This window comes from Plasmodium yoelii (genome assembly GCF_900002385.2).
Source record: "Plasmodium yoelii strain 17X genome assembly, chromosome: 8".
Classification (NCBI taxonomy): Eukaryota; Apicomplexa; class Aconoidasida; order Haemosporida; family Plasmodiidae; genus Plasmodium; species Plasmodium yoelii.
The window spans coordinates 182,709-205,000 of record NC_036180.2 but is presented as its reverse complement, the minus strand read 5'-3'; the positions used below and the strand labels follow the sequence as shown (position 1 = coordinate 205,000).

General features: G+C 20.5%; 4 protein-coding genes across 4 annotated transcripts; 2 read left to right on the top strand and 2 right to left on the bottom strand.

Moving 5' to 3' along the window:
- Positions 1–296: 296 nt before the first annotated feature.
- On the top strand, positions 297–12,179 carry PY17X_0804300 (conserved Plasmodium protein, unknown function; the record flags this gene model as incomplete). Its single annotated transcript, XM_022955642.1, has 1 exon — positions 297–12,179. The coding sequence occupies one exon, from the start codon at positions 297–299 to the stop codon at positions 12,177–12,179; it is 11,883 nt and encodes a 3,960-aa protein (XP_022811894.1).
- Positions 12,180–13,108: 929 nt separating this feature from the next.
- On the bottom strand, positions 13,109–15,550 carry PY17X_0804200 (conserved Plasmodium protein, unknown function; the record flags this gene model as incomplete). The annotated part of the gene is made up of 1 exon (XM_022955641.1): positions 13,109–15,550. One exon carries the CDS (start codon positions 15,548–15,550, stop codon positions 13,109–13,111), a length of 2,442 nt encoding a protein of 813 aa, XP_022811893.1.
- Positions 15,551–17,976: 2,426 nt separating this feature from the next.
- On the top strand, positions 17,977–18,585 carry PY17X_0804100 (conserved protein, unknown function; the record flags this gene model as incomplete). Its single annotated transcript, XM_721160.1, has 1 exon — positions 17,977–18,585. One exon carries the CDS (start codon positions 17,977–17,979, stop codon positions 18,583–18,585), a length of 609 nt encoding a protein of 202 aa, XP_726253.1.
- Positions 18,586–19,173: 588 nt separating this feature from the next.
- PY17X_0804000 (conserved protein, unknown function) lies at positions 19,174–21,124 on the bottom strand (the record flags this gene model as incomplete). Its single annotated transcript, XM_022955639.1, has 10 exons — positions 19,174–19,260; positions 19,404–19,476; positions 19,622–19,758; positions 19,870–19,936; positions 20,029–20,121; positions 20,278–20,372; positions 20,523–20,612; positions 20,736–20,813; positions 20,934–20,998; positions 21,121–21,124. 10 exons carry the CDS (start codon positions 21,122–21,124, stop codon positions 19,174–19,176), a joined length of 789 nt encoding a protein of 262 aa, XP_022811892.1.
- Between the last annotated feature and the right edge of the window lie 1,168 nt (positions 21,125–22,292).

Genomic DNA, 22,292 nt, shown 5'->3' with positions numbered 1-22,292 from the left:
TTTTATTTCATTATAGATTTGTTATCACTTTGCTATCATTTTGCTATCACTTTGCGTTTATTACGCATTTTCAGTTGTATATATATTTGCATTATACTCGCTTAGTGTATGTATATAGAATGTATGCGACTGATTCAAGGAACTAAAAATAGCTATTTGAATTGTATAAAATTTTATGATTTGGTTATAATACCATGCAATTATGAGATTGAAAATAATATATACGAACTGGTATTGTATATAGATTTATGTGAACAATTAGGAAGGGGTTAAACAAAAAAGTAAAATTTAATAAAATGAAGAGGGGAAAGGATGAGATTATCGAAATATGTTCCCTGCTAAATAATAATAAAGATAAAAGCATAAACAAAGGAATAAGAACATTATGTTTGTTTATAATAAATAATGACTCTATATCAGACGATGAATATAATAATTATGTTAGATTATTGATTGAAAATAATTATTTTCGTGTAATATATTTTTTATTATGTCGTGAAGTAGAAAATGTGAAATCTTCAAAAATAATACAAGATGTTGATTTAGAGTTTATTGAAATAATTTTTTATACATTAAATTGGGTATTTCGAAAATTGTTTGGGGGAGGTAACATTTATACGAAGGATAAAAATGAATTCGATAATGGAAAAATAAAAGTATCTAAATTTGTTTACAAGGATGGAAATATAGAGACATATATAAAAAATGGGATATTTGAAGAATCTCATGAATTTTCAAGGATCGGAATATTATTGTGTGAAAATTTGAAGTTTGTTGAAGTTATTGCATTAGCTAATATTTCCTATAATGCAATATATATATTAAATTGTATTTTTTATTTTTTATTATATCATAAAAGATTTAATGAAGTTTTTTTAAGATCCCCTTTGTTGTTAAGCTTGATTAAAATAAGAGAAAATTTGGAAGATTTTTCAAATATAAAAAATAATGACAATATATTTGATAGCATGGAAGAAGAAAATATAGATAATGGAAGTGACATGGGTGGAAAAAATGAATTATACAACGGAAGCGATATAATGGATATTAAAGAAAAAAGTGATGGATCAAGTGATGTAAATAATAAAATTAATGAAAGTGATGGAAAAAAGAAAAAAAAAGTTTCAAATAATACAGATGAAATATTAATATGCAATTATAGTTTTGAAAAAGAATTAGTCTTTTTATATAAACATTTAGCACTAAAAAATTTGAAACGTCAAACGAATAAAAATATTAATCAAGTATCGGAAAATTGTGATTTTTATGGTGAGTTATTAATAAGAAAACAAAATGGAGAAAGCAAAATTTTTAAAGAAGAAATAATAAATGTAGAGAAGAAAATTAAAAAAATAAAAAAAAAGTTAAAGAAAATTAAAGGAAATAATAATGATAATATTCGTGATTTAATTGAAAGTGGATCAGATTTTGAAATAATGAGAGTAACTATATTAATTTATTTTTTATATTGTTATTTATTTATTGGGAAAAATCATTATTTACATAAAAATTTTGAACAATTATGTAATGAGATATATGAAATATATAGAAATAGTATTGATGTGGTGAAACTTTATATTTTGTTATGTACATATGAAATACTAAAGAAAGGTGAACATTATAAATATATTAACATATTTCTAGTTATTATGAAATTACAAAATAATTTCTTAAATAATATTCAGATCGAGATGAAAGAAAATGTTACTTTTATTTTAAATGAAGTTTTGAAGTATAATGAATTTTCCCACATATATAAAAAAAACAAATTTAATGATAAAGTTATATTTCTTTTAAAATTATCAAAAGAGTCATATAAAGAAACGGATAATCAATTACAAAATAATTTTGATGGAATAATGGACGAAAATATTGAAAAATCAAAAAGGAGTTACATTTTAGTTATAAATTTTAATAGAAAACAATGTATGCAAACAGATAATAATTATAATGATACTATAATAAATTTTGCTAAAAATGTTAAAAGAAATAAATTTGAACAAATAAATAATAACTTTTTATTATTAACTGATAAAAAGGAAATTCATCGAATTTGTATGATATTTAAAATTATAGAATTGTATGTGAAAAGTTGTTCCACAGAAATACATCAATTATTTGTCATTAGTCCTAATTTGAAAGAAGAAGAAAATGTCAAAATATTTAAAAGTAATACATCAACAAATAATAATAGTCTTAAAATTGGAAAACCTCATAATAATAAAAAAACAATGAATGATAATTTGTTTGCACTTTTAACTGATTTAAATGTAAAATACTTTCTTAATCATTATGTAATTGTAAAAACATTAGAAAAACATAAGCATTTTATTAATATGTATTATAATAGTAGCAGATTATATAAAATATTAATTTCTGGGAATATATATATATTTATATTTCTTAATTTATATATCGAATTAAATAAAATATTTTTCATCTATAAAACAAAGTCAAATTTTGGTATATCTATAAAAAACGATGAAAGAAATGTAGCATTTGATAAATTGTTTAACAGAATAGCGGAATGTGGTGTGACTGATATAAACATCGGGAAGAGCATATGTTCGTTTAATTATGAGAAAACAGAGAATGAATATGATGAGATAAACAATGGTGGGGAACACAACTTGACGCCAAGTAATAAAAGCAAGAAAAGAAGAGTTAGTATAAAAGGTGATAATATTGAAGACGAAACAACGATAATTGAAAAAAATCAATTAAAAAGAAAGCAACCAAAACAGGTGGAACAAAATGAAAATAACATAAATTTTGAAAATAAAATGGATAAAAATGAAACTGACAAAATGTGTCAACAAAAATATCAGTATAAATATATATATCAAAGGATTAAAGATGAAATTGTTCATAAAACAAATTTTTTAGTGTTATGTAAAGAAGTTGTAAATTTAAAAATTGTTGTAGAATTGTATAAGAATAAAAAAAAAAAATATATATATAATAACAATGAAATAATACATAATGAAGACATTTTAATTCAAAATATGAAAGAAGAAAATGATTATATTTATAGTGAAGAAAACGAAATAAATTATAAAAAAAAATTAGAAGAATTATTATTTTTTTTTATACCTATGCAAATTACAAAATATTTATTAAAATTTGTTTTGAAAAAAGAGCGACATTATTATTTTAATTATTCTATAATGTCCTATTTATATTATATATTTGAAATATATAAATGTATTTCCTTGTTTATTTTATCTCTTCAATCTTATATAAACATTCCGAAAGGAATAAATAATGAAATTTTACTCAAAAGCATAAAGTTGGATTTATCAATAATATTTTATAACATTATTAGCCCATATTATTTATTAGACATTACATATATAAATATTTGCTTGTCAAATAGTATTAATAATGTAGAAACTCATAAAAATGGAAATACATTAGCAAGTAATGATAACAATAATAAAGGGGTAAAGAAAGATGGTAAACATAATATCAATAGTAAGAAAAAAACAAACTTTGAAGAGGAATATTCAAGTGGTAATGATTCGGATAATTATGTTTTCAACATAGAGGATAAAACAAATACGATGTTAATGTATAAATTAGATAAAAAAAAAGAAGAAAAGGAGAATTTGTTAAATTTACATTATTTTATAAATAATGTATATATAAATAATAACAATTCAACTATATTTTATTTTATAGTTTTAAGGAGTTTTATAAATTTATTTGATGAATGTGAATTGAAGAAGAAGCTAATATATGAATTATACAATAAAAAAACAATTCTTGAAATAAATAATTTTACATTATTTTCAAAAATTAATGATAATATTTATAAAATATTTTTAAAATTATTTATAGAAAAACGTTATTTCACCATTGAAAGTTACAATTTAGTTAACTCTTTATTCCACATGTTTATATATTATAAAAATAAAGTCATAGTGGAAAAAAATGAGGCAATAAAAAATAATAGTAAAAATTATAGTATTTATGAAAAGTATTATAATTTTATGGAAAATCTTGTATACAAAATTTTAAAAAAAACAAAATATTTTGATAACAAACACTTGGATATTTTATTTATATTTCTAATTTTTTTAAGAAGTATAAATAATTCACGAGAGTTTCTTATTGTTATTTCAGTATTTTTAAGAATTTTTAATTTGTTTAATACAAAAATAACGCATTTGGAGGTTTATTACAAAAGTGAAAGGTCAAAAAAATGCACAGAAGAAAATGTAATAAATTACACCGCCAAAAAACGTAGAATAACAAATTATGAAAATTCATCTGTTTTGGGTTTAATTATTGATTATTTTTTTACTAATAACATAAAATCTCTATGTAATAACATACCAATATTAAAGGTTTTTAATGATAATAATTCAGAAAAGGAAGGACAAAATAATAAGAATAATACCAACCTATATGAATATACTGTCAATGACGTTGTACAATTGTATAAAAATTATGTAAATTTTGTTAAATATATTATTTTGTTTAATCCATATATATATTTAAAATTTAAAAATAAATTAAAAAATAAAAAATGTTTGAGTGAACTGTTTTTTACTATTACTAAAAAGGGAAAGAATAGTTTTACAAATTCAAATCTTGATAAAGGTTTACAGACAAATGATAATAAGAATAATACTTCACACGAAAGTTGTAACCAACCAAGCAATAACGATTTGATAGAAAAAAATAAAAAAGATGAAAATGACAATAATGAAAATATATACTTTCCTTATAAACAAGAAATGGAAGAATACGATGAAACGTTTCAAATTTTTTTGAAATTTCAAAAAAGTGTAAAATTATTTTTAAAAGAAATAAAATTAAATAAAAACAATGATACAACTAAATATAAATCGAAAATTGAGAAAATATGCACAATGAAGATGAATTTAGAAGCAAAGAATAATGAACAATATTTAATGAATAATAAAGATGATTTATTAAAAAATGATAAAGGAAATAACATAGATTGTAATACTATCAGAGAATTAGGAGAAGTTTTGAGCAAATGCAAAAATGTGTTAAAAGCTTATTTAAACGAACAAAATATATTTCCATTTGATTCAAAATGTAATGAAGAAAACGGAAATGAAATGGATGAAGAGGTAGTGTTTTATAAGATATGTAATATAACACATATTTTAATTAATTATTATTATATTAATTATATATATATAAAAAATAATGATATAGATAATATAAATATAGATATCGCTATATATTTAATAAAAAATATAAATTTTATACTAAAGGTATATCTTAAAATTTGTATGAACATAAATATAAAATTTAGCTTATTAATGAAAAGAAATTGGGAATATATAGAAATAGAAAATATGATTATGAATCGTAAAAATTTAAATAAAAATAAATTTCATTCTAACCAATTTATTGAAAAAATTAACAAGATGAATAAAAAAATGTTTATATATTTTTTGAATATTTTCAAAAATGAATCGTTTAAAAATTTATTGAGCTTATTGGAGAATGTGGGGAAAAAAAATAGAGACGTATATGAAAGTTTTATTTACCTTAATTTATGTTATATATATAAAAATGTATATTTCTGTAAATTAAAAAAGGAAAATCATATAAATGTGCTAGTTGATAATTTAACATTTTTAATTAATGCAATAGTAAGACATGATATAAACAGAACAAACGTTCTTTTTAAAAAAAACATATGTAACATGGTTTTTTTTTTATTAAAAAAATTGCAAACAAAGGAATGTTTTATAAATAAATTAATTATGAATTCTTATTTTTGTAATAAAATAAAAAATAACATTGAAGATACACAAAAGCAAAATGATAAAATTACAAGCTCAGAGAAATTCAATGATTTCGAGCAAATAGATAAGTCAAATCAATTTATTGTAGAGGAAGCCCTTTCATTTTTTCTTTATTATATGAGCAATGAAAATATTATGCAAAGTCATTTGAAGAATATTAATGAAAATATTATTAGTAATACATCATTACTAATTAATAATATCATAAAAAATAAAGGAATAAATGTAACTACTAAAATTGCAGTAAAAAAATTGTGGAATTTGTATATTAATAAAATCTATTCATATAATGACTTATTATTAAATTATGATTTAATTAAGAATATTACAATCTTTAGTTTATCAAATAATTTGGATAGCAATAACAAAAATAATGATATGGGTGCTGGTAAAAATAATTTAATTATTAAAAAAATAAAAAATGATAAAATACATTTTTTAAATTATAAAGATATAGAAAGAGAAATAAAAAGTTGTATAATTTATAATTATATGACGCATTTTGGAATTGAAACATTAAAAGACGAAGAAAATGTAAATATGAGTAAAGAAAATTATATTATTATGTATATCTTATATTTTATGAAAAATTATAATGAGTGTGAATTTTTCGATAAAACACATATTAACGTTTTGGAAAAAATCACTTATAAAAAAGTTTTAAAACTTAAAAAACATATATTTACAAACGAATTTGGAGAAATGTGTTTAAATAAAATTATATATTCATACACAAATGTAAGAAATAAAAACAAAATTGATTTTCTTTTATTAAATACGAAAAGGATGAGAAATAAGAATTGTCTTTTTGTAGCCATGTCTATATTATATTTTCTGGGGAATTTATTGAAAATGGAAAATCGAGTAACTATGTTCAATAAATATAATAAAAATATAATACGAAGAATATGTAAAGTCGTTTTTCTTTATTTTTATGAATATTTTTTTGAAAATGATGTTAAGAAGAATAAACATATTTTTAAATCGTATAATAGAGTAGTTTTTTTTACGTATATAAAATATTTTAAGCAGTTTAAGAAAAATGAATCGAATAGTAACATCGAGGATAATGATGAATCATATAAATCTGACCATGTAAATAATGAACAAAATCCAAGAATCAACAAGTTTGTTGATGTCGTTTTAAAAGGCAATACAAACGATTTCCATATCATGCTAATGCTATTATTAAACTTGATTAATAAGAATAAGAACAAATTTTATATTGAAAATGTGATAGACAAACGTTTTAATTCTGTATTAGTTAATATTTCGAATATTTTTAAAAGGAATAACACAAAAAATTTGTATTACACAGATATTATGAAAGAATACATATATACTTTTTGTGATAGTGATATGAATAATATAGTAAAATACAAAGAAAATATGAATTATATATCATTTAACATATATTTCCTACTATTTAAGTATATGAAATTAAGAGATTTGAATTTGTTAAATATGATTGAATCATTTTTTAAAGATGAGGGTATAGAAAAAACAATTTTATCTCAAATAGATGAATACAAAAAGAAGAAAAAAAAAAACGATGAAAAAATTTTAATTTACATTTTAAAGTTAATAAAAATATTTTATGAAGAATGGTATAGTTTATGTAAGAATAAAACAGAAAGCCAAAATATATATTTAAAAACCTTAAATAAAAATATATTTAATGAACTTAAAAAATTGTATAATTACACATTAGGAGATATAGACATTTGTATAAGAAATATATTTTTTGTTGATTTATCTTATTTTTTAAAATCAATTACTATTAAAAATATGCTTGACAATAAGCTAATGGACGAAGTTTTAAAATTTAAGGATTTTAATTTAGATAATGATAATAACCATAATTGGTTAGATATGAATCCAAAAATGTTATATAAAACATGTACCTTTTTTTTTGTGAATGAAAATATACGCAACGAACTAGGAAATAATGAAACATATTTTACATTTTATAAAAATATGAAAAATCGATCTTTGAATGAAAATTATGATATTAATGAATCAAAAAATGAAGAAAATTATGACTATAATGATTTGCAAAATAATATAAATAAAATCGACACATCCAATAATTTAGAGAACTATGACGATGATAACTATAATGACAACAATGAGAATAACTATGCAGAAGATATAAATGATGATAAAAATGATAAGGATAATGAAATTGAATTGGGGAAAATGGAAAATTATTTAAAAAATTTAGCTATTAAAAATTTGTATTCTATAATATATCAAAATGATTACATTAAAAAAGAAGTTTATCTTTTATCACAGAATGATAAATTAAAAGACAATATATATGATTATTTATTTTTGCTATGTTTAATAGTTAGTAAATTAATTTTTTGTTTTATTTTAATGGCAGAAAAATTAAGGATTTTCTTCTACCATTTTAGGATTTTATATACGACAAATAGTTATGATAATATATTTTTAAATTATGATCTATTATATATGCAAGAAGTTAATAGAAAGATTAAAAACTATATAAAGAAATATCCAGATATTCATTTTTATATTGATTATGACAATAATGAAAAGGAAGAAAATAAAGGATACAATAACACTTCTTATTATAGTTATAATAAAAATGCACAATTAAATGGCGAAGAAAACTTTGAAAATTCTTACAATAATAAGAATGAAGTAATGAACTCGGAAAATAACAGTGGTTTATTTACAAAAAATAAAAAATTAATATCTTATGATGAGGAAAAAGAGCATTTTCATCATTTAAAAAAAGGTGAAAAATATAGTATGAATTGTAAATTTTGTATAAAATTTAGGAAGGTTCATAAGATACACAAATCATATCGAATTTTTAATTTATTCAATGAAGATGAGAAAAATCATATAAAAAATATGATCTACTATGGTAAAACTATTCGAACAACTATATTTTTAAATTGCCCTTATGAGAATAATATATATAGCAATTTTAGCACTTTTATAAATGGTCAAGAATATTTCGATGATACTAATGAAAAAACTAAAAATGATGAAACGTCAAATATATTTGATAATTCTAAAAGCGAAAAAGTGGATAAAATGGAAAACAATGACGGCGAAAACGATGATATAAATATAGATAGCGATAAAAAAAATGATACTAAAGATAATAAAAAAAAAAATAAAGAAAATCACATAATCAACAAAATTAATTCATATTGCATAGTTGACAATAATGATGATTTATTATATGGAAAAAAAATTGGAAAAAATCATTTTAAAAGAAATTATAAAAGATTATTAAATCAATATCTTTTAGACGATATAGATTTTTTTGGAAAATGGATTAAAAATTTTTCTATATATGCATTGAAAATATTAATATGTTGTTTAAGTAGTAATGATATTATTGTTAGAATTATAAGTTTAAAAGGGTTATCAATTTTTTACCAACTTATAGAAAATTCATTTTTTCTTTACAAAATAAAAAAAAAATTAAATTCATTTAGAGGAAAAAATTATAATAATACGGATGAAAATAATGGTATATATAAAGAATTTATGGAGAATAGTATTGCACGTATAAATAGAAATAACAATAACAATGAAAATATTAATCTTGGGATCGGAACAAATAAAAAAAATTTTGTAATTCCATTTAAAGAATTATTTTATCTATATTTTTTCATGAAAAAATTAAAATATTCAGTAGATCAAAATTCGTATTATATAAATCCTTGTATATCATCTTACTCCATATTTTTATTAAATGATTTGTACAATCGAGCAAATATTATAGCAACATTGAAGCATCTAATTATAAATAAAACGTTTTCGGTTTATTTTTTTTATGCTTATTTAGACAAAATGTTTACAAATGAAAATCTAGTATCACTAAAATTGATAAATTTTTTCATTATCTCGGTTCAGTCGTTGTATTCAATAGGGTATAATATAACAGCAGATGAAAAGGAATGCGATGGGGAAGAATCTCAGAATCAAAACTTTAATAATGAAAATAATGATGAATATTATAGCGAAAGAAACAACAATTATGAAGATGAGTATGCAAATAATAATAGAAGAGGAAATTATACAGAAAATAAAAATAATAATCATGTTGATAAGAGTTTTTTTGTAACTTCTAATATTGGTAATAGGATGATTCATAATTTTGAAAATGAAGAAGATGATAACGATGAAGAAATAGAGGATAAAATGAATGATGAAGAAGAAAATGTGGATAAACCAGTTTTAGATAAATTGCAACATATTGAAGAAAGTCACAAAAATGCAGTAAACTGTATTTACAGTATTTTAAATAAAAAACAAATTTTTGAAATTTATATGTCCATGTTTTTTAATAATTATTCAAATTATAATTTGTTAAAAAACTTTCTAATATTGCTTATTACATCAACTAATGTAATCGATGTAGTTTATATGAAACATGACGATATTAATTGTACTGAACCCTGCAATGGAAATCAGAAGGATCAATTAGAAGATAACATATATTGTGATGAAAATGAAAATAATAACAACTCACATGTGATAGATGATAAGAAAAATTATGATGATAATGAAGAAGATGGATGGACTGAAAATAAAAATATAATATACAAGGATGATGATAATTTTAATGAAAACGATGAAAATAAAAATTATGATAATACTAATATGAATAATATTGGTGTTCAATATTATGTTAAAAATAATTTCGTTATAAAATTAATTACCAAAAACAATATTTTTTTATGGATCAATTCATTAATACATAAAAAGCTTTTTCACGAAGAAAATTCATTAAATTATCCTTCTTCTTTTATTTTTCCAATTTTAAACTTTTATGATTTAACGAATAAAAATGAAAATTATTATGTTAATTATATTTATAAGAATATAAAAAATTTTAAAAAAAGCACCGTCAAATTATCTATGCCACTCTTTTTAATAAATCAATTGAAGTTTATTGAGAATAACATGCAAATTCTTGAAGAAAAAAATTATGATGAAATGAAGAATGATGAGGAAAAAATAGAAAACAGCTACAATGAGAACAAAGAAGGAGACATTGAAGATCCCAATTTGAGAAACACTAACAAAGATGAGAAAATATATAGTGACAATGATAGTAGCAATAGTGAGACTGTTAGTGTCGATAGAAATAGCAACAGTATCACTGACGACGAAAGTGATATATATAAAAATGAATATATGAATGGCAACGAGTTATCTATGCTGCAACATTTAGATGACATAATTAAAAAATGGCATATGTTAGGACATGTATTTAAAGAAAACTATGGAAAAACATCAGGTATATTGTTATACTTATCATTACTGACCAATAATATAGTGTCTAATTTGTTTTATCCTAGTGTAGATTATTCGCATATTTTTGGAAATAGTTTATTAAAAGAAGAAAAGGAAAAAATCAAAAAATTTATATTAAAAAATGGATATAATTTAATATATAAAAAAAATGAAAATAATAATAAAAAATTTGAGATATGGAATTTTTGGTATAATAATTTTCATAAATGCATATCATTAAAAATTCGAGGAAATTTATTAATACATAAAAAAGATATCAGTTTGAGGAATTCGAATTTAAATATATTTTCAGAAATACTAAAAATTATAAGAAAATTGAATAGAAGTTTATATTACACATTCTTTAATTTATATCATACAGAATATTATAATTTGTTTATTTTTATTAGTGGAAAGAAGAAATATATTGCAAAAAAAAATATATACTTGAAAAAAACTATTAGCAATTATGTAAAAATCTGTAAAAAGTTTATTAAATATATTTATCTTTTATTTAATATGGTTTTTAATATTTGTACTAGTTTATATGACACAGCAACATCAAATGATAATATATTTCAAAATTCAATATCAACAAAAGTAATTGTAGACAAATCTTTTATGAACAATGATATAAGTTTAATTGTGAATGAATTTATTTTATTTTTTGAAAATATTTGTATAATCCTCAATTATTTTAATTCCCAAAAAATGAAAAAAGATAGTACTGATTTTGATATTGAGCAATTCAAAAAAGGGGAATATGAAGAACAAGAAAAAAACATACAGGATAGAAGTAGAACAATTGAAACATTTTATGTTAAAATTCATACAAAATTATTAAAAGAAACGTATAATAAAATTCCACAAAATTCCAATTATTTCTTATACAGAAAAATCATATTATGCGTATTACAAATGATACATAAAAATTGTTTTAAAAATAACAAACATTTTTATTATATCTTTTTAAATAAGCTAATTACTATGTATCATTTTATTAATGTTGATAATCGACCAAAGCTATACTTATACATATTTGAGCTTTATAATATTATTAAAAAAGATCCATTCGAATCAATACTAAAGCAAATTTTTTAAGATATATTAAATATGAAGAAAGTATTTTCTCTTAAAATTCTGAAACTTTTATGAGCCGATTTTTAGTAATTAATTATTTGAAATTGTAGTCAAAATGATGATACTAAAAAAGGAGAGAAACATAGTTAAAATCAAAAATAAAATTCATTGATTTAACATTTTTTCCTGAATACAACCCTTTTTGTCAATTTTTCATATACATATATTATATGCTTGTTTTTTATTTTGAATCCTTATATATGTACACTTATTTGTTCATCAATTATTAGAAGCATTTCATTACGATGTTATAATTTCATAATTTTAAAGATTTTTAAAACACGAAAACTCAAATTAAACATTTTGAAAATAAAAACTTTTTATTTAATGCATTTTAAACGAATAGCAATAAAAAAATGAATGAATGAATGAATGAATAAGTAAATAAATAAATAAATAAATAAATAGATAAATAAATAGATAAATAAATAGATAAATAAATAACGAGGTTGCATTGCATATGCATACTAAATAGCAGCATAAATATAATCCATTATTAGTGTTGATATACCTTTTTTGGGTAATTTATTGCCATAGATATAGACATTTCAATTATGAGGCTTATTTTTACTGTACCGCGCATATTTAATATGCTATTTTTTCTTTATGCTTATATATATATTATTTTTGATAGATAACTTAAAAATGTTAACAAAATATGAGGAACAAATTATATTAGTATAATTATTATACGATGTTATGAATTATAAAAGAAATTTAGAAAAGTAAATAAAATGAGGCTATTATATGTGTAGATAAATTTGGTGAACGATTTAAACGAGGAATTTCTCAATTTTAATGAATATTACGCAGAGATAGTTGGTTTATTAATAAAATAAAGCTGAATTTTATACTGCGCTGTATGTATGTGTTTTATGTTGTATATTTGTTTATTTCAAAGATTCATTTTCGTTAGTTAGAAGCTCCTTTGGTAATTCTTCTTTTAGTTTATCATATTCAATATTACGAGAATTGAAATGATTTAATAAATAATTTTCTTTTACTTCATTAATTATAATATCATTTATTTGTTCACTTTGGTTGTTTTCTCCTGTTATGCTACTTTCTAATTTTGCATTTTCGTTTTTTGAATTATCATCGTCCATTTTTGCAACCTCTATATTTATATCATTTTGTTTGTTCTCTAAATTGGTATTCTCCATTTTCTCTTCTACAACTACATCTTCTTTAGTTTCTTCTATAGCTACATCTTTTTGTGTTTCTTCTACAACTACATCTCCTTTAGTTTCTTCTATAGCTACATCTTTTTGTGTTTCTTCTACAACTACATCTTCTTTCGTTTTTTCTATAGCTTCATCTTCTTTTGCTTCTTCTATAGCTACATCTTTTTGTGTTTCTTCTATATCACCATCTTCTTTTGTTTCTTCTACAACTACATCTTCTTTCGTTTTTTCTATAGTTTCATCTTCTTTTGCTTCTTCTATAGCTACATCTTCTTTCTTAATAATATCATCTGTTTCGTTCAAGGCTGAGGCTTTTTTCTCGTCAGTTTCTGAAATTTCATTTGCGCTATTTTCATTTTTTGTTTCCTTATTTTCCTGTTTGTCATTGAAGTCAGTATTACTTAGTTGATTCACCGATGAATCATTTGTATTATCAGGATTATAATTTATACTGTCGTTATTTTTTATATCATCTTTACTATCTATTACTTTATAATCTGTTTGTGGAATTTGTGTGTTTGTTATGAGATCATTTTCTGTATTGAGAGTATTAGTCGAAATAAATTCAGATTGTTTTATATCGGTTGTATCTAATTGGATATCTATATCATTAAAATGTGTATTGTTAAAATTTGGATTTTGATAAATAAATGTTTTATAATTAAAAGGCATAGGAAGATAAAAATTCAAAGCATATATATATCTTTCAATAAATATCAAGAAATCATTTAGATGATTTTCATCAACTAATATTTCTTCATTGTATTTATGTATATAATTAAAATGAAAAATTTTGTCTTTATTTATAATTTGTGTTCTTAAATTTAATTTATTATTATTATTTTCATATTTTTTAATAAAGTCATATAATAATTTTAAATATGAGACACATTCATAAAAGCATTTTTTTTTTAGCTTACACGTTTCTTGGTTATTAATTAATGAAGTTTTAATAGTATTTATTTTGTCGTTCATTTTATTAGTAATTTTATTTTTCAAATGAACAATTTCATCATTTTGGACATTAATATTCTTAAATTTTTCTTTCATTTTTTTATTTAATTTTATTAGTACATTTGTTTCATAATTTAAAAGATTAATTCTGGATATAAGACTGTAATTTTTTTCTTTTGATGCATTTAAATTTATTATAATATGATCGAAATCTCCATTTTTAGCACTTAACGAATTTATAGAATTAATTGCATTATTCATATTTTCTATATTTGTTTCTAATTTGTTTATATTTTCTTTTTGGTATTCATTTATAAATAATATCCTTAAGCACAATTTTTTTAGCAATATAATTTTTTGGTTTAATTTTTGTTTCTTTTCACTTTCATAGTCTTCAATTAGACGATTGTTATTAGCAATATTTTCATTGTTTGTGTTACCTTGTTTTTCTTTTTTTTTATATGATGTATTTGTTTCGTCTATAATCTTATTATATTTCTTGTCTTTATTACTTTGCTTCATTTTTATTAATTCATGTAATTTTTGTTCTGAGGATAAGATTTTTTGTTCCTTTAATTTTTGTTGTAATGTTTTAAAATTTTCTCTATGTTTTTTTTCCATGATGTCTTTTTCTTTATTCAATTCAGCTAATTCAGTTTTTAATTTTTCATTTTGGATAGCCTGTTCCTTTTCTTGTATTATTAAATTCTTGATGTTTTTTTTTAAAGTATTATATTCATTAATTAATATTTTCATATTGTTGTTATAAATAATTCTTTCATTCCTTTCATCGTCTATAGAACTTTTTAATATGTTTATATCATTTGTAATATTATTTGTATATTCTTCAATATTGTTAATATTATTTTGTAATTTCACAGTAATTTTTTTATAATGATCTAAAGAGTTTTTTTTTTTATTATCCGATTGATCAATTAATTTTTTTTTTTCTAATTCCTCTTTTATTATTTTATGATGTAAATTAATTTTTTTTATTTTACTATTCTCTTCATATATTCTCCGAGATATTTTCTCGATTTCATATTCTTTTTCACCTAAATATTTTATATCGCAATCATCTGAATCATTCTCCAATAATTTTTGATACTTATCCATTTTGTTATCACTTATGTTATTATGGATATTTTTTGTTTTTTCTTTGAGCTTTGTGTCTTTATTTTTTTTTAGTAGCATTTTTTGTTAGACTTTGATTTTTTTATAAAAATAAATTATATAACTGTTAAGAAAAAATATAAAAAATAGTATAATGATGTTATGCAAACATGTGATACATATATAAATCGTAATATATTTATTTATGAATTAATAAAATTTATGTTTTGGTGTGTAAAAGAGGTATATATAATAGATATAGGGTTGTCTCGATGATATTATCTAAACCTTTTCTTTTGTTACATTTTTCGACATATTTTATATAATTTTTTTTCGAAATGACAAATAGTAGGATGAGTGAAATAACAACTAATACGTCCCCTATTATATTCTGCTATATATATACATATTTTATGATATTAATATCATTTTCTTAATGATATTCCATTTCAATATTATATTAAAATTTTCTCCTTATGAATAATATGCTATGTGAAATACTATTTGATTAATTATAGTTATTTTATCGTATCCAATTGAGAAAAGATAAGAAAAAAAAGGGGAAGAAAATGATAAAATATATATATATATATATATGACAAAGGAATGCATTATGTGTATATATAATTATGTTTATCTATATGTGCAAAAAATTTTATCGCATTTTCAAAATAAAGACACATATACACATCTTGCGAGCCCGTAAAAGAGAGAATGATAAAAAAATAAAAAGTTATGAATAATAGTTAGAATACAATTCATAAATAAAATTAATACTTTTCCTTTTTTTGTTTATTTCTCCATATTTATTAAAATTAGGAGAAAAAAATATTATGCATTATAGTAGAAAAGGGATTACATTATTGAAAAGTTAATAGCTGAGCATATATAGAATTTCTTTAATTATAATTACCAAAAAACTACTGTTCATCATGTTTCTATAAATGTATAGATGCTTATAGAAAGTTTAAACACTACAGCATGCTTATATATACAAAAATTATTTATTATATAAAAATATTGCAGATTAAATATATTTAGTATTTTTTAATAATATTAATATACAAAATCATACAATAATCTTAGTAAAGACATTTTTTTCTCTGAAAAAAGTATATTATATTATTTTTTTTTAAATAAATTAATTTACTTCTTTTTGTTTTCAAAAGATAGTTGTATGGGAATTGTTATTATATAGCAAATGTGTTGCAATAATTATTTATGAACTTATTCTATATATGCTAGTATGAATATATTGCGAAGATAAGTTATTTTCCATATTATATGACATTGAATGGATTTTTGTATATACAAATATTGAATTGTTTAAATGAGATATAATGATTTCATATATAAATATGGAATTCAATTTAAGTATGAATGTATATAATTTTTATTAGTATGCTATGTGTATATAATAGGAAAACCTTTTTTTAATATAGCAACAACAAATTTGGAAACTTAAGCAGAAATATTATTTATTAGATGGTTAATGACATGACAATAATTTTTTAAATATTTTTTTGCTTTTGGTTCTAAAATTTATTTTATATTTATTTATTTTTTTGAAAGAAAGAGGCATATTATTATTATTATATAGTAAAATTGTAGATTAGTTGAGAGTTTGTATAATAGATCAATCAATTAATGGTTCACATATTAATATAAATTTTTAGTTGCTAATTTTCTTAAAATGTTTTGGAAATTATCTTAATATGCAATGTTTATTTAAATTTTTATATAATTAATTTTTGAGTTATTGTATAATAATTTATTATATATACATTTAGTAAATAGTATTTTTAGAATTATGATTTTATATTCCAACAAATTATATAGAGCTAAAAAACAAAATGCAATAAAATAATAAAAATCGGTATATGATATGCAGATATATGTATGAACTAGTTTTAGGATAGTTTTTGTTATTAATTGATACATACTATTCATATAAAAATTACCACAATTTCTTTTATTGTGGAAATAATACTTTACCATTACTTAAAAATGAACATAATATAATAATGGATCTACTGGCATTATATTATTATACAATTAACTTATATTTATGAGGGTCCTAATATTAGAAGAGAATAATTATAGAAGCATATATATTTTTTTTACTAGGCATATGCTTCCATAATTTTCACCATTAGTTTAAATAAAAGAAATTAAAGCATATATTTTTTATTATTTTACAATTTCATAAGAAATAAAAATTATTTTATTTTAAGAAAAAAATATATTTTATATTTTTTTATAAAATTAATTAATTTTATAAATTATTAATTTATATATTATGATTTATAAAAATAAATAATAATATATATACCCTAGAATGTTATTTTAATTTCCTAATTTGTTTGTTACATTTTGTTATAATTTATAAAATTGATAAATTTAATATATATAGAACAATACATAATTATGTTTGGTTTGTATTGAAAAGTTCTATAAATTAAATAAGATACATATTATTTTGTTAATTATATATTTTTTTAAGTAAAATGAATTCTATAATAAAATTGCTTATACCCCTTGTTTTGTTTAATGTGTTATGTGAAGGCCACCCAGGAGGCTTAGGATTTAATTTAAAGTATAATTATTCTAAATATGATAATAACAATTTAAATATTTTTTTAAAATCAAATAGCCCAGGATGCACTGGAGAACTTGAAAGAAAAATAATAAATGGGCAAAAAATAGATTGGAGTGGTGTGATGGTTGAAGATGATACTGGAAAACACAATGACAATTCAATTCGTATAAAAATTAATAAATCTAAAGAACATACAATAGAATTACCTGTTTTCGATAAAAAAATGCCTTCGAACAATTTTTATAAAATTCTTTTTAACTGTGCTAAAGCATCTTCAGCAAAACCACATTTAATAGATATTTGCATAAATAAATATTTTAAAAAGTACAATGTCCCATTTTCACCTGATTGCGTAAAATGCTTTTCAGATTTTATTGGTTGTGGGTTTATATCATGTAATAAACAATGCTCAAAAGACCAATGTTCTAACGCTTGCAGAGATTGTAGTCAGAAAGAATGTTATAATAGTTTATTAAAATGCACCCAGTTAGAATCCTTACCAGATCCATGCAAATGAATTTATATAGATTATATTATCCCATGTTTAGAAAAAGGGGCAAAACGAATTGTAAGGAAATAGAAGAAAACTATATAACAATGATTGAGAATCAAATGAACAAAAATAAACCAAAACAACAAAGACGGTGATATTCAATTCCGTTAATTTTGTGTGTTTTATTTTATATGTATTTTTCTAATGTATTTTTCTAATGCATTTTTCTACATGGATTTTCTACATGGATTTTCCTATATGTATTTTCCTATATGTATTTATTTATTCATTCTTTTTTTTATTGTATTTGTATTATCATTTTTAATAATTGAAATTTATGAATAACTTAAAATTCACATAAAATGAAAGCTGTTCAAAATTGTTTAATAAGTTAAATATTAACACCAAAAACAAAAAAACAAAACGCAATAATAAAGCCAATACATGCTTTATTTACATGTATACACATATATTATAGAAACAAATAAAAAAGGGGTAAAATGATAACACCTTTTCAACCATATGCTTTTAAATTATAAAAGAAATATTACTTCCAAATAGTTAATTAGTAATATTATAAAGAAAAATCAAAAAGGCAAATAGCATATATATTTATGCATATGGCATTCCTATTTTATCTAAAGTTTCTTCCATTAGGTGAACAAGTGTCTCTTCTGTGTCTTCTCTTTCTAGTCGTTCCTTTGAATTAAAAAAGATGGAAAGTTGTATGTTTTTACAAGCATTTATTGATATAATGTTGTATGCACATATATGGATGTATTATATATTTTTTATATCATAAATAAGCACTCGTTTATTTATTATTTCAACAAAAGTTTTACTTTATCTATTTCCATTTTTATTTTTGAAAAATATTGTTCGATAAGGGAAACTAAATTTTCTGAGTAATTTTTTCTACAAAAAAATAATAATAAATAAATTAATAATAAATACACAAATATATGTGAATAGATATTTTTTAAACGATATAAAACATATTTGATATATTTTTAATTCTGGGTTATTTTGTATAATGGTTATATTTTCATATATAAATTACCTAGTTATTTTTTCATTTTTGATTATTTTGATAATTTCGTTGATTTTTTCATCTACGTCTTTCAAAATTTCTTTTTCAGTTTTAATTCTTTCGTTTATTTCATTTTGAACTATGGATTTAAGATTGGCAATTTCATTCTGAAAAAATATAAATTATAATAAATGATGATATAGACATTATTGGACAAATAAAAAATTATGACTGTACATAATGATATATAACAAGTTTAGCTAATTATAAATTCTTACATCATAATATTTTCTTAATGATGCTTCCTTTTCTTCAAAAATACCATATTCTTCAGTTATTTCTTCCCTAAAGAACATATATATGTATATATTTGTTTGTATATATAGATATACATATAATTTTTTTAATTATTTTACAAAAATAAATTCATATATTACTTTAATAAGCTAGATTCGTTTTGAAAGTCTTTTATTAGTTTCATTTTGAGGTTATTCCACTCTTCCTTTTCGGTGTTTATAAAATCTTCAGTTCTATTTTTCCAATGGTGAAATGGAAAACAGTAATTGAATTATAATAAACGCAAATTATTATATTCATATATATATGTGGGCATTATATGCATATTAGTAGATACAGTTGTCTAAGTACAAATATGTTTGTGTCAATCAAGGCATATTTATTCTTACTTTTTTTCAAGGTTATACAATTTTTTTTGATGATAGTTTTTAAATTCCTCAAATTCGGATTTATAATTAGTGAAATCCGTTTTTATATCATTTATCTGATAAATATATATGCGTTTATATATATACATATGAATAATTTAAATATATGAGTTACGGTAAAATATAATGGTGATATTGCAATACTGTTTAGCGATATTATTATAAGCTACGTATCAAACATTTATAGTTTTTTTAATTCTGATTACCTTTTCATTCAATTCTTCAAAAATTTTATTTGAGTTTTCATTAATTTGGACTAGTTTCTCTTCTAAGGAATTGACTTTTTCAGTTAATTTCTGAGTGTTCCCCAAAAAATAAATAAAAATCAAATAAATAATAATATAATAATTGGTTTAAGCATGATATTAATTGTAATTAAAAAACTTATATATATGTATTTCGTCCTTGATTTATATTACCTCAACTTTTTCATTTTTTTGTAATTCAATATTGAAATGTAGACCGCTCAATCGTTTTTCAAGTCTTTGCAACCTTTCCTGCAGTTGTAACAGAAAAATACGAGTATTTAAATTTGTAATTATTTATTTTTTAAATATATCTGTATAATAATATTTATACAAATATTATTATTCTTCATTAATTTGATTTTTTCATACGCTGCTGTGTTTGCTTTGGCTTAAAGAAAATTGCTTGTTATAAATTCCACTTTTGTTAAGATCTTCTATATATATAAGGAAACAATTGTAATATGTGTATGCATATATGTGAATGTTTATAGTCAAATTGGCGAAGAAATGTATGCATTTATATTTATTTTATTTTTTTAACATTTTGTTTTATTACCCATTTTAAATCGCTTTATAATATAACGAACAATAAATACATTATGTGGAGGAATACTTGAATTTATTATTTATTTTATATTTATTCCTTATATATATATATATAATAGACAATTTGATTAAAATACAATATTGTATTCAAAAATTATAAAAACTTTTTTTTATTAATTTTGTATAATTATTAAAATCAGAAAAAAATTAAAGCATTTACTTTTTAGTAATTAAACCTTTGAAAGTTACACCAAATTTTTTAAAGTGTAAAAAACAATATGATGCAAAATTATATTTTACTATTTTATCAATGCATACAAAGTAGAATATATTTTTTTAATTAATATATTATATATATATTTGCATTAATTCGTAGTTTTCTTTTATTATTATTTTATTAATTTTTTGGAGAGGAGAGGAAAATTGGAAAAGGAAATTATTTCCACCCAATAATTACATGCACATTTGTGTTAATACGCCATATATGTATACCTTATACATATTTTTAATTGATACTCATAAATATATAATACGCATAAATATGCATTAAATAAAATTAGGGATGTTATATTCCTGTGTGTATAGTATAATTTTCACAATTTCATTAATTTCACAGTTTTGTTCAACCATTTATGGTCAATGGATACCATCATTTCATTTTTATATTCAGCCTTCTATACCTTAGCATGATATCCATTAAGTAAATACAATTATATATATATATATATATATATATTTGAATATTAAGGAAGCATAAAAATTTGTATAAACCCGTTACCATAAGCAATGTGTGTATACTGTTTGTAATAGGGATGGTTATTAAAAATTTTGTGCGATGGAGAAATACTCTAACTTTCAAGTATTGCATATAGGAAAATGATATATGGATATGCAAACATTTATATATCGAATAAAAGTTCAAGTTAATTTAATTTTAATCTTAACACATATTTTTTTTAATTACACTAATGTATGTAAAAATAAATAAAAGAAAAAAAAATAAAAAATTTTAATTTTGATAAATAAAAAAATTAAACTATATTATTTGGAATAATTTTTAAATTGAGTAAACATATGTAGCATGCATGCATATTCATATGTATAGCATGCATATATATATGGGAATATAAACTGCAGATATAATTTGTATTAAACAAAATAAAAAGGTAAATATAATAATAT